The sequence below is a fragment of the Pocillopora verrucosa genome, chromosome 9 (genome assembly GCF_036669915.1).
Source record: "Pocillopora verrucosa isolate sample1 chromosome 9, ASM3666991v2, whole genome shotgun sequence".
Lineage (NCBI taxonomy): Eukaryota > Metazoa > Cnidaria > Anthozoa > Scleractinia > Pocilloporidae > Pocillopora > Pocillopora verrucosa.
The window spans coordinates 9,187,426-9,200,270 of record NC_089320.1 but is presented as its reverse complement, the minus strand read 5'-3'; the positions used below and the strand labels follow the sequence as shown (position 1 = coordinate 9,200,270).

The window sequence follows — 12,845 nt, the reverse complement described above, 5'->3', positions numbered from 1 at the left end:
ATTGTAATTATCTATTGTAATATTAGTTTTCTTGGATTGTAAAGCGCCTTTGATCATCCCATAAATGTTAAAGGGCGCTATATAAGTAAATAAATTATTATTATTATTATTATTAGTATCCATCTGAGCCAACAAGTCAACAGGGAGCTGGTCATTATATTGATTTGCATTAAACCTCACAAAGTGATGAATCAATGAATAACTATATGGAAATCATATATGTCAACTGTGCTTTTTAGGAAATGAATTTGAAGTGATTTTGGCCGTAATGAACATTACTTATTTTTAAGTTGTGGTGGAAATAAGGCCCAAAAAAAAAAACATATAGTTAGTCTGCAACTTTTGCAAAGTTTCCATGTGTTACAGCAACTGCTGCTAAGAGATAGCTAGGTGCAGAATTGAAAAAAGACATTTAGTACCCAAAGTTTCATTCATTGGAATCACATGGTCAAAAGATAAAAAAAATGTTTAAATCTTGAATTATTATTTCAGGCTTCCTATGGAAAGTCTAGAAATTGTGGGTATTAATTATAGGATTACTTATCATTAATTTTTTGTTATCCTAACTCATGCAGATATCACAGAGAAAATACTTTTGCCACAAGTACCTCAGATATGTATGGAATGAGGACCAAGGAAGATTTCATTTTTTGAGGTATTTATGATCAAATACATTTGCAGTAGGTAATCTGCCAGTACTTAAGGTTATTTGTTTGGAATCAAATCTTAGCAAAAGGGGGCCAAAATACATCATAGTAAAATGATAAGTCAATTTGTTATGTTATGTAAAATGGCACTCTTTCTTGCAATGCAACATTTATAAGTATTATGTGTAAGTTAAACTTTGTATTTAGTACAGCTCTACATGAACTTTTGCATGAGATATGCCATTAACATCATCGTCATCATTATCTGGCTGTAAATCATTGGAAGTTCAGTTATGTATAAAACATACATGCTTGTTTGCATCAATGTTTATTCATGGATTTAAGTTTTCCACTCAGGCACAAATTAAATTGGAATGTCCTTAATACATCTATGATGAAGAGGAGGTAACAAATCTGAGGTGCTTTAGTTACTTACAGTGTACATAGTTAAGAATTATTGATTACATTTTGGGGATTAGGGGCCTTGATAGTGGATCTCACCCTGGATTATTTTACCAATGTCCATCTGGATTATCATTAGATGAAGTTCAAATCAGGTAAGGGCAATGATCAACTTGTTCCTCTGCTTGTTCAAATCTGGTTCAATTTTACTTATGACACCAATACATTACTGCACTATATTACACCTCTACTTGTATCACATTGCTATTACTACAAACATCTCAAAGTAACTACCACAATTTCTTTCTTTCTTCTTTGACGCCCCATTTGAACAGTTGAAACCCTATTCGCACTCAGAAATGCTCACAATTATAATGAACACTACCACAAAATCCTTGAATGTGATTGGACCACTTATAGGACAGTGTATCCATTGCTTGTAATTGGATTGTGTGATAGGAGAGTTTATGCATCTTGCCTGTATAATGGGACAGCAAGCATTTTGTTTGCTGTGAATTTCACCGAGTTAACTTTAGATTATGAAAATGTATTTACTGGTGGCCATTTTGTTTCCCCAATTATGTTATAGTTTTGATTGACTGGTAATAGGACTTCATGTTTTCCAATTCCGTCTGTAATATATGACTGTGAATATATGAAAATCATATAAATTATGTATATATATATATATATTCAAGTCCATCTGTAATCATACTTGTGATTACAGATGTTGTTACTCTCTGTGAGTCCATTAAGTCCTATCACAAGAATCTGCAAAAAAATGTTTACAGACTACAAACTGTGAATGAAAGTGATCCTCGCAGTAATTTGCACTACTTAGGCAGTAGTGAAAATAAGGCCTGAAAAAAATTCAGGCCTGTACAGGATTTGAACCCATGACCTCTGCGATACCGGTGCAGCGCTCTACCAACTGAGCTAACAAGCCAACTGGGAGCCAGCCAGCTGGTTGGCTCCCAGTTGGCTTGTTAGCTCAGTTGGTAGAGCGCTGCACCGGTATCGCAGAGGTCATGGGTTCAAATCCTGTACAGGCCTGAATTTTTTTCAGGCCTTATTTTCACTACTGCCTGAGTAGTGCAAATTACTGCAAGGATCACTTTCATTCACTTCTTTATCCGCAGTTCAAATATATGACTTTCATATATTCTTAACCATTTAGACTACAAACTATTACTCACAGCACAGTAACTATAGATACATGGGTATGTGCACAATTAAAATATGATATAAATAAATAGTTAAATACAGAAAAAACTTTCTGTAGACAACTTATTAGAAAATATAATATCTGATGTTTGAGTAACATGGGTACAAATTAGTCAGAAATTAATATTCTGATGGCATGTTGATGAGGTTCGTGTGGCATCATGGAAGTTTCAAATTATTTAAGCATTTCACAGGAAAATTACGTCACTCAAGGTCAGTCAGTCTCATGTTTGACCAATAAACTTGACAAAATCTCGTGTTGTGTATTTGCAGCAAAATAAATAAGTTAATCAACCTATTCCTTGTGGCTAACAACATTTGTCTTCATTGCTAAAGCCCACAGCTGAAATGAAAATGATGGAATTTGAACAAAATAAAGTGTAGGAGAACAATGCAAAATGTTTACTCAGTAAGCACACAGGAAGTCTGGACACTAGAGACAAATAATGGTCTCTTGCGTAAGCCGCAACCATGATTAAAGCAAAAAGGTGTGGCTTAGACACAAGTCTTTATGATATACAGGTTTTATTAATGAAGTCATAAATACCTATTGAGATTCACCCTAGAGTTTCCATTTGTAAATATGGTCACACATCAAGAGGACTGTGCAATATCCTTTCTCCTCAAGTCATCAAATGCAATGATTATACCAGATAAGGGAATGGAATATTGGTTGATTTATGTGTAATATTTAGAATTTGTCCAACCACAGTGAACAGCTATTTATTTACCATATTACAAGCATTCCCTCTCTACAAGGCTTATATGCCCGGATTCAGTCAGGTTCGTAAAGGTTCTTAATGTTTCAGCTCACAGACCCCACTCTTAAAAACATTAAGACTTGGGGCTGTGGCTAGTGTGGCAAGCCAAAAAATCCCCTTAATGACTATCAAGTGAACCTCTCAAATTGCCCTTCCTTAAAAAAAAATAGCAGACCATGGGAATCCTTTCATCCTTTTGCAATTTTCTGAATAAGGCAATTTTTCTCAACATCTTGGCCTAGCATGGCCATTTGAAAGCGTTTTCTGTTCCATAATTTTTTAAAAGTCTAGTTCTTTTGCTTCATTAGATTGAAGTCACCACTCCTGTTGATATGAAAGTGTGGTATACATGTATATCTTTTGTCCAAGGCTGTGGTACCACTCTTAGATGATGCAATGAGCTGATGCAATAAGCTCCCTAACTCTTTCTATTAAATAGTTAGTATAGGTAATCACATGATTTTGAGTGCAATTTGGAATAAATAAGCACAAGTAAATTTTTTTAAAGACTAACAAAATTGCATGAGCCCGTAGGGTGAGTGCAATTTGTGGTCTTTGAAAAAATTAACAAGTACTTGTTTATTCCAAATTGCACGAGAAAAATCATGTGATTCCGTGTTAATAATATATATGGAAAAATAAGAGATGGCTTATCATAATTGAGCATAAGTAAAGCATGGGCATCAAGTGCAAAAATAATTTATTCAAACCATGCATTCAGTCAAAACAACCGTGTACGATCAAAACAATAATATGCAATGATATCTTCACATCTTTAAGGTGCAAAAAAGTTCAAAGTCCGGCTAAACAGTTCAAGGAATTGTCTGTGTCCGAATCACTTTCAGTGAGATAGAATCGTCGTTTCCGAGGTTCAACCATGTTTGTTTTTAATTTTGGCATTGGACCGCTCGAGCGAAGTGTTAAGCTGGGTCAGCTCATAATTTTCTATTTCCTTGGATATTTCCCCTCTCTAAACCACTTTTTCCAAACCAACAACCAAAAAGCAGTGCTTTTTACAGTGTTTTCATTGTTTGAGCTGTTTTCCATCTGCAGTGGCAAAAGAAAACCGACTTAAAACGCTGGCCATTGTTTTGCTTGCAAATTTTTAAATTTTCAGATTTTGTTGCGACATCCAAGGCTTGCATTTGATTGGCTATCTGTGAGTTTCTTTGGTTATTGACCGGTCAGAATGTCTGATTTGTTACTCTCTTTGCACTGAATTAACCCTCTTTTGCACTGAATTAACTCTCTTGAACACTGAATTAACTCTCTTGAACACTGAATTACCTGAAAACTGCATTTATCTTAACCAATCAGAACTGAGTAACTTTTCCATGTATATTATTAATTTAAGAAAACAAGTGTTTCTGAAATGCAATTTTGATTTAAAAACCCATTTTAATCCTTTCATATAACTTGTGAAAGGTGATAAATCCTTCAGAACAAGAAACTGGTTTCTCACAACTACAGTAAATGGTTGACCTTTTGTGTGAAATAGCGAAGTTTCCCACAGCAAAATGAAAAACATGTGGTTGCAAGGAAAGGGGTAAAAATTTCACTTGATTTTGTAATGGAAATTTGAAACCTAATGTAACATTTCACAATTCAAGTGTAATTTCTATGAGCAAAAAAGAGTTGCATTTATATAGCTTTATTGTTTTTCTGACATTCCAATAGGGCATATTGTTTTCTCAATGGGGAAATGATCTTGGAAATTAGACTTCTTCCAAAAGAAATACTGAACAGACATGGAAAGTAGATTGTCTGTAAACTAATAAGTAGAGTGTCAAAGTAGGGAATTTTTTTCCCCAGGTTTGTGACAAGCAAAAAACCCATTTTACTGTCTCATTGCAGAGCATACAGAGCTTTTAAAATCTATTTACATATTAGTCATGCAGGATGGATGTCAAATATGAACCTGCTGCTGACCTTACTCACTGCACAGTCTCTGTAGCTCATTGCATTGGTTAAGTGAAAACATGACAAACATTTTACCCTGAGACATATTGTATGTTCAGGTCTGAGTATCCCTTGAATGAGTTGAAAACCTCAAGACAGTTAACAAATTATTTGTGGATATCAGATTGTCTTACTTCTTGTCATCCAGTAGAATCACCTCAATTCCTGTGTACATTCTTAACAGTAAAAATTCCGAACAAATTTATTCAAAATGGTTTTTAAACATGCAAAGAGATTATTTTCAGTGGACCGGGAAAACACCTGAAAATGAAATGGTCACATTATCCAAATGTGGTAGAGTCTCATCAGAAATGTATGGGCAATTTCTGGTGATTGCTGTACATCTTTAAGTGGAATAGCGAAATCATTTTGTCTCATGTCTAATTCTTGGAAATTCAAGCTTTCTTAATCTTTAATTTATTTTCATTTGGTGCTCCAAAATTTTTATTTTGAAGAAGAAAGTCTGTTGTTGTTTTTTTACAATGGTGTTTTGCTATTACAAGAATGTACACTGTATCTTATTTTAAAATGAAACTGAACTTTAAGATTAACATTTTCATTAGTGTCAGAGCTTATGACAGAAGAGATTAAAAATTTCTGGTGAGGTCATTTAATGGTTTGACATTCAAGTCTTTTGGCTTCTTGGATAAAGACTTGGAACAGTAGGCCTGTAAAATGCCAAATAGAGCATTGTGCCAAAAAGAGCAAGATGCATAAATTATGACTGTGAATGTAATCAGAACCATGTGCTACTTAATATTTGTCACGCAAGACATGGCTCTGTCAAACTGCATTAGACCTAAGTTTCAATTTTCAGCAATCACCATGTGTTACTTTTGATTAAAAAAATGAACTGCGGCAGGAATATTAAAGCATCTAGTGATTGCAGATGACAATTTAGTAGAAATCCACCTTGGTAAGTTAACTGTGGCTATTTTTTGTTCCCTCTCCACACTTATTATGACAATATTCATCTCTTTAGTTGACTGTAATTACCTACTCTCATTTCTAAAAGGTAATCGATTTCAGCTAAATGATATTTTAAACTCATGAATTATCTCAGTGACAGTAGGACCTTGGGTATGCGATTGCTGATTACCAAAAGAGCTACAAAAATATCTTCATACATTTTCTGCTACAAGACAGGACCCTTCCTAACTTGTTGCTTAAGTTACCAAATTCTTTACTAAGTCCCCATGTATAAAGATACAAAATAAAAGACAATAGTATGACTTCAACCATTTGAACTGTAACCTTAAAACTTGTGTAAAACATATGTCAAACAAGCTTCATAATTCCCAGCTTTCAGGTAGGAAGATGCACAACAGTGACAGTATTACAACATAACAGATTGTTATAAAATAAAGCTATATCCCCATGTCAAATCCAGGGCTTCAATTGCATAATCAGTCATAATTTGTGCGTCATGTTCTTTTGGGCACGGTGCTCTATTCAACATTTTACGAGGCCCCATCCTCGGTAACTATCTTCAATGTTACATGTACTTGATAGCAGGGGATGTAAAGAGAATCCATACAGTATTAGCAAAGAGTATCTGCAATCGTTATAGAATATAGTACTTGTTGGATAGGGAGACAAGAAGGCTAATAAAGCCAATGTGAGGTGCCATGTTCAAATAAATTATGCACTAGAATAAAATTATCAAGACTATTTTGATAAGATTCAGTGACTTCAGTCAGGAAGTTACTGGTTTTTCCCACAACTCCTATAATTTCTGCTACTGGGTGCTTGTGTGTGTCTTTGACTTTAGCTCTTTATCAAGGTAATGCCTCTGAGATAAAATTGCCACTCACATTTATATCAAACTTTGCCCTTTAGTTGTTCATTTTTATGCATCTCATATATATATATTTTGAAAACTTACCTTAATTTATTTTAAGTAACAGTTTGAACAATTTATTGTTTCTTATTTTGCACAATTTAAGTAGAAGAAGTCTTGATTTATAAAACTGAAATTACAAAACTTTTAAAAAAGGATTGAAAACAAGAGGAAAAATTTTACCATGCTTTGTTTCCAAAAGTTATGAGCAACCTCTTTCAGGCCAGCCATAACCATCAAGAGCAAGCATCATTTTGTCATTGTTGATGGTGCAATCAGGCAAAAATCCATGCAAAAGTAAATAGTGTATATTTACCCTGTAACTTCCTGTTTGGATATGCAATATTAAGAAGGGAGGTCTCTTTGTCTTTGACAGACAGAAAATGTATGGCCCAAATGTTATTGATGTTACTGTAAAGTCATATTGGAGGCTTTTCCTTGAAGAGGTAAGGATTTTCTCTTACTCTACTTTAATCATGCAATGAAACATGAAATGTCCTCTTATTGATATGAGTTTCTTTTTTGGGGTGTGTGTGGGGGGGGGGGGTGGGGGAAGGGGGGTTTGACGGGTTTGCAGGGAGGGGCACTGAAGGAGGCGATTAAAATTTCTTTATGGTCACCATTTTGCAATTGAAGGAAGCCCTGGTGATACATACATTTTCATTATAGGTTTCCAACCACGGAATGATAGTTTGTGTTGCGTATATCGTTGTTTGAATGTTCCTTCAGTTAGTCCGATGTAGTTCTTTCCTGTGTCTCCTGTGTCGTCTGTGTCTGTGGTCACGTTAGCTTTGTAGATTACACTGGTGATGAGGCAGTTGTTGTCTGGCGGGCATTGATCTTTTTTTCTACAGTTGCATCCGTTTTGCGGTGTGGTGTTGTTGTTGGTAAGGATTTTCTTGTTGCGTTTGTTGATGATGCTGCCCATGTTCAGCATACAACTGTAGCTGACTTTCACGTTGTTCTTGTTAAAGACGGGGTGCAGATTGTGATTTGGTGGGAAGTGTTTCTTGATTAGGTTGAGGAAGGTTTTAGCTACGTTGGTTTGTTGCTGTATAGGGGGTTAAACAGACGTTTCGTTTTCTATTTCTTTTTTTCACAAGAAAAGTTTTCTTGTAGTAATGAAGGTTTGTATTGAATCCACTTGATCTGACGGCTTTGTCGCAGAGAGGCTTGGCTTTGTTAAATGTTTCTTTGTTAGATGATAAGGCTGATAATCTGCGATTGACGGCTGCAGGTATTTGTGTGATGACAGTGGGTGGGTGGTTAGATTTTGCGTTGATGTAAAGCGGCTTGTCGTTCGGTTTTCTTTACTGTTGGAAGAGACCGCTCGTCAAGTTGAGTGTGATATCGAGGAAGTCGACTGATTTTAAGTTGCTTGGGATTGTTATTTTCAGTCCGTGTTCTTTGAAGCGCCTAGTTAACTCTTTCCGTGTTCTTTCTGCTTGAGGTCCTGTTGTGTTCTTGAAAATGGCGAGTCCGTCGTCCCTGTAAATTCCAATGTTGTTTGTTCCTTATTTGTTTGCGAGGTTGTTCAAGATGAAAAGTCCGACTAGGTTGCATACTTCTGCGCTGTCAAAGCTTCCAATTGTTACATCAAACATACCGTCGTTGTCTTTTTTCACCCAAGGTGATCCGTTGTGAAGTAGGATTGATTTTCTGGAGTGCATGATAATATTAGTGTCTTGGTGATCTTGGTGTGTTTCCTGGCGAAGTGGATAGCGTTGGTTTGTAGTTTTTCAGATATGGAAGGGTAGAAGCTTTCGATGTCGAATACGGTGAAGGTGTGTAGGTGCTTGTCGGGAATATTTTTGAATCAGTCTGTACCGAGCACTTCAGTACTAACGTACTGGTGCACTAAACAGATGAAGAACAAGCCGTAATGAGTTGTCTGTACCGAGTGCTGCAGTACTAACGTACTAGTGCATCAAACAAATGAAGAACAAGCCGTAAATAGTTGTCCGTACCGAGTACTACGGTACTAACCTACTAACGCAATAAACAAATGAAGAAAAAATCATGATGAGTTGTCCGTACCGAGTACTACAGTACTAACGTACTAGTGAAACCAAACAAATGAAGAACAAGCTGTGATGACTCGTTCGTACCGAGTACTAAGGTACTAACGTACTAGTGCACTAAACAAATGAAGAACAAGCCGTGATGAGTTGTCCGTACCGAGTACTAAGGTACTAACATACTAACGTACTAAACAACTGATGAACAAGCCGTGATGAGTTGTCTGTATGGAGTACTACATTACTAACGTACTAAACAAATGAACATGCCGTGGTGAGTGTCTGTACCGAGTACTATAGTACTAACGTACAAGCGTACTAACCAGATGAGCAACCTGTGGTGGGCGTTCTTACCGACTACTCCAGTATTAATGCGCTGGCGCCCGTAACAAATGAACTACAAGCCAATGTGAGTTCCCGTTCTGAGAGCGTTTTAGACGGCCTCTTATTGACGCAGAGTTCATTGTGAACACGCCGGACACTCAATGTTCACTCACTATCTTTTCCTGAGTTTCCTTTAAAGAGGACACGTGCCCTTTAACTGTTGTCCTCTCATCATCACCATCGTTTCCTTGTCGTTGATGACGCTTTTCTTGAGAAACGGTCGATATCTAATAGCTGCCTCAACTTTCAGTTCCCTTGGTTCCATAATCAATGATAAGTAGAAAACTTCAACTAAACACTTGTTCCATAATAACTTTTCCCGTGGCATTCCTCGTATAAACTATATTGGGACTGTAGTTACCACGCCGAAGAGAACGCGTTCAGTTATGCGACATATATTCAGCTATTTTGACCACTAAACCAGTTGAGCCTATACAGCTAGTTGTGCGTTTTGTTTGGTTGGACCATTTTAACTAGTTTTACCATTTTAATTAGTTGAACCATTTCAGCTAGTTTTTCCATTTTATCCAGTTGAACCAGTTCAGTTAATTTTTGCATGTTATCCAGTTGAATAATTTCATCTTGTTTGACCATTCAACGTATCAGTTGTAGTTGTTCAAGGATTGGTATTTATAATGAAAAGCGTAGCTGAATGAACACATAAACACACGAATAGTGCATTAACAACGTTAGCCGGCTAAAGAGTTAGAGAGGAACATCCACGAATGGTCCAATTCATGAAACTACAGATACTAGCGACTGGACCAGGAGTTAACTCATTCCTATCAATTGCTCGCTCAAGCATAGAAAAAGAAGAAATAATCACTATGATATGCGCAATATGGTTTCTCTGAAAATCCACCCTAGGGAAAGTGCAACCTTTAACGAATACTGTGCAAAAACGCCGTAATCTGTTATACCTTTCAAAGCAAAAATATATCACATAAAATGCGTTCTCTTCGGCGTGGTAACTACAGTTCCAATATAGTTTACACGAGGAATGCCACGGGAAAAGTTATCCTGGAACAAGTGTCTTGCTAGAGTTTTCTACTCAGTATTGATTGTGGAACCCAGGGAACTGAACAGAAAGAATGTTGAGGCAGCTGTGAGGTATCGACGGTTTCTCGAGAAAAGCGTCATAAACGATAAGGAAACGATGGTGACGATGAGAGGACAACAGTAAAAGCAGAGCACGTGTCTTCTTTGAAGGAAACTCAGGAAAAGATAGTGGGTGAACTTTGAGTGTCCTGTGTGTTCATAATGAGCTCCGCGTCAATCAGTGGTTTATGTTTTACGCTTTCAGAACGGGAACTCACGTTGGCTTGTTGTTCACTTGTTACGGGCGCCAGTGCATTAATACTGGAGTAGTCGGTATGAACGCCCACCACAGGTTGCTCATCTGGTTAGTACGCTTGTACGTTAGTACTTTAGTACTCGGTACAGACAACTCATCACGGCTTGTTCTTCATTTGTGTAGAGCGCTAGTACGTTAGTACGGTATCCGGTTAGATCGCACCATGGTTAGATCGCTCCCAGTTAGATCGCTCCAACCAAAAGTTAGATCGCTCCATCAAATAAGTTACTTCGCTACCAACAAGGTACTTCGTTTCATGTTGTAATGTGAAGTATTGCTTAGCAATGATCTTTAAAGTTCATAGTTGATGATGTGTCTTGCGACGATTCGAGTACATTGTATTCACTCTGTCCATCAGATTAACCACCTATATATATATAGGTGACTAGAAGTATAGCGATGATGGAATAAATGATCGTGGTTACACTTCGTGAGTCCGTTACATGAGGCTTCATTTGTTCTCTCTGCGTAACTCAGATTTATTTCAAGCGCGCGCGAGCGATATTAATCGATTGTTAAGTAAGATATACACGTCATTTGATGAATTATGAATTTAGATAGCTTAGTTTTGCTACCTTTACCTTAGTTTTCTACATGGAGCGAAGTAACTTATGTTGGGAGCGAAGTAACTTATATTGATGGAGCGATCTAACTTTCGAGTGGAGCGATCTAACCTTTGATTGGAGCGATCTAACTGGGAGCGATCTAACCATGGTGCGATCTAACCGTAATTCGTTAGTACCTTAGTACTTAATACAGGCGCCAATGCGACTAAATTTTTTACTTTGACGAACAAATCCTGAAAATTAGTCGCCAAATTGGCGACTAGAATGTTTCATCATAACCTTACCTAGAGATATAGTAAATTAAAAAGATTTGCAAAGATAAACTGCGGCAAACTTCCTCGTTAAGTTTGTTTCCAAAACGCAGCACGTGTATCTCGATCGATAACTAGACGCCATCTTGGATTCAGGTGAGCTTGAACGTTGCATATCATCCATTCTATTGTCCACTTTGTTATAAAGATCTTTTCCCTAACTTAATTTCTAGAACGATGACAGCGTAAAAAAAGGGTTTGTTTGTCTTTGAAAATGGCGACCAACTTTTTTTGAATCGGCTACCACTTTGAAGAATTTAGGAGCCAAGTGGCTATCAGGAAAAAAAAATCAATTTCACGCCCTGACTCGGTACGAACAACTCCTCATGGCTTTTTCTTCATTTTTTTAGTGCGCTAGTACGTTGGTACCTTAGTACTCGGAAAGGACAACTCATCGCGGCTTGGTTAATTTCATTAATTAATCATTCCTTAGCACAGATGTAGTTAAACAGATAAAAGAAAGCTAAAGTTTCAGGCTTATAATGGGCAAGAACAGCATATTGAACAGTGCTAGATACGTACTTTTAGTACTGTAGTACTGATGAATAAACGAAATACTAAAGGAGAGCGTGCTTCATACTTACTGTCAGATAAATAGATAGATCGATAGATAGATGGATGGATGGATGGATGGATGGGTGGATTGATAGATCAACAGATCAATGGATTGATAGATAGATAAAGATCTGTAGATCGATAGATAGATAGATAGATAGATGGATGGATGGATGGATGGATGGATGGATGGATGGATGGATGGATGGATGGATGAATGGATGGATGGATGGATAGATAGATAGATAGATATAGATATCAGAGGATTATGATACTCATCAGGAATATTATGATACTATAGTTGTACCCAATATTGTTTCAGGTTGCAGATCCCTTCTATGTGTTCCAGTTCTGCAGCATTGTTTTATGGTCAACTGAGGATTACTACTACTATGCTCTTGCCATTTTGATAGTCACAGTGGTTTCAATAACAATCACAGTATACCAAACAAAAGTGGTAAGCCATGCACTACTTGTCTTTCCCCATAAACCTGTATAATCCAATGTAAAAGAGCTGTTTCATTGTGGTTGCTAAATTTCAGGCAAGCCTGCACCAAACTGGTTTATATGAAACAAACCATTATGGACTCTAGCTTGAAAAAATCTGGCCTGTGACATTTGTTTGGTGGTTTATGGGTTTGACAAGCCTTTTAAATCAGTTGTATTATAATGCATATAAAAGTGTTTTAATTTGTACCTTGCATTATGTTTCTTTGGTCAGGTTATTGAGAATTATGCCACAATTATAGCCCTAAATTCTTTTTTTCTGCAAGAAATTCCCTAGACCTTGACTAGCCAAGGTCAGTCCTTACTGAGAAAAACTG

The 12,845-nt window shown here is 36.8% G+C and overlaps 1 protein-coding gene across 5 annotated transcripts in view; it reads left to right on the top strand.

Moving 5' to 3' along the window:
* Positions 1–12,845, top strand: part of LOC131796903 (polyamine-transporting ATPase 13A3) — a 57,496-nt gene that overhangs the window by 19,545 nt on the left and 25,106 nt on the right. For 3 of the 5 annotated variants that reach the window (XM_066172286.1, XM_059114519.2, XM_066172285.1), the window contains exons 7-10: positions 576–655; positions 1,127–1,204; positions 7,210–7,279; positions 12,344–12,478. In XM_066172286.1, the coding sequence (XP_066028383.1) occupies positions 576–655; positions 1,127–1,204; positions 7,210–7,279; positions 12,344–12,478 (363 nt within the window). Of the gene's footprint in view, positions 1–575; positions 656–1,013; positions 1,053–1,126; positions 1,205–7,209; positions 7,280–12,343; positions 12,479–12,845 lie in introns of those variants that run through there. The other 2 variants (XM_059114520.2, XM_066172287.1) reach the window with 2 other exon arrangements.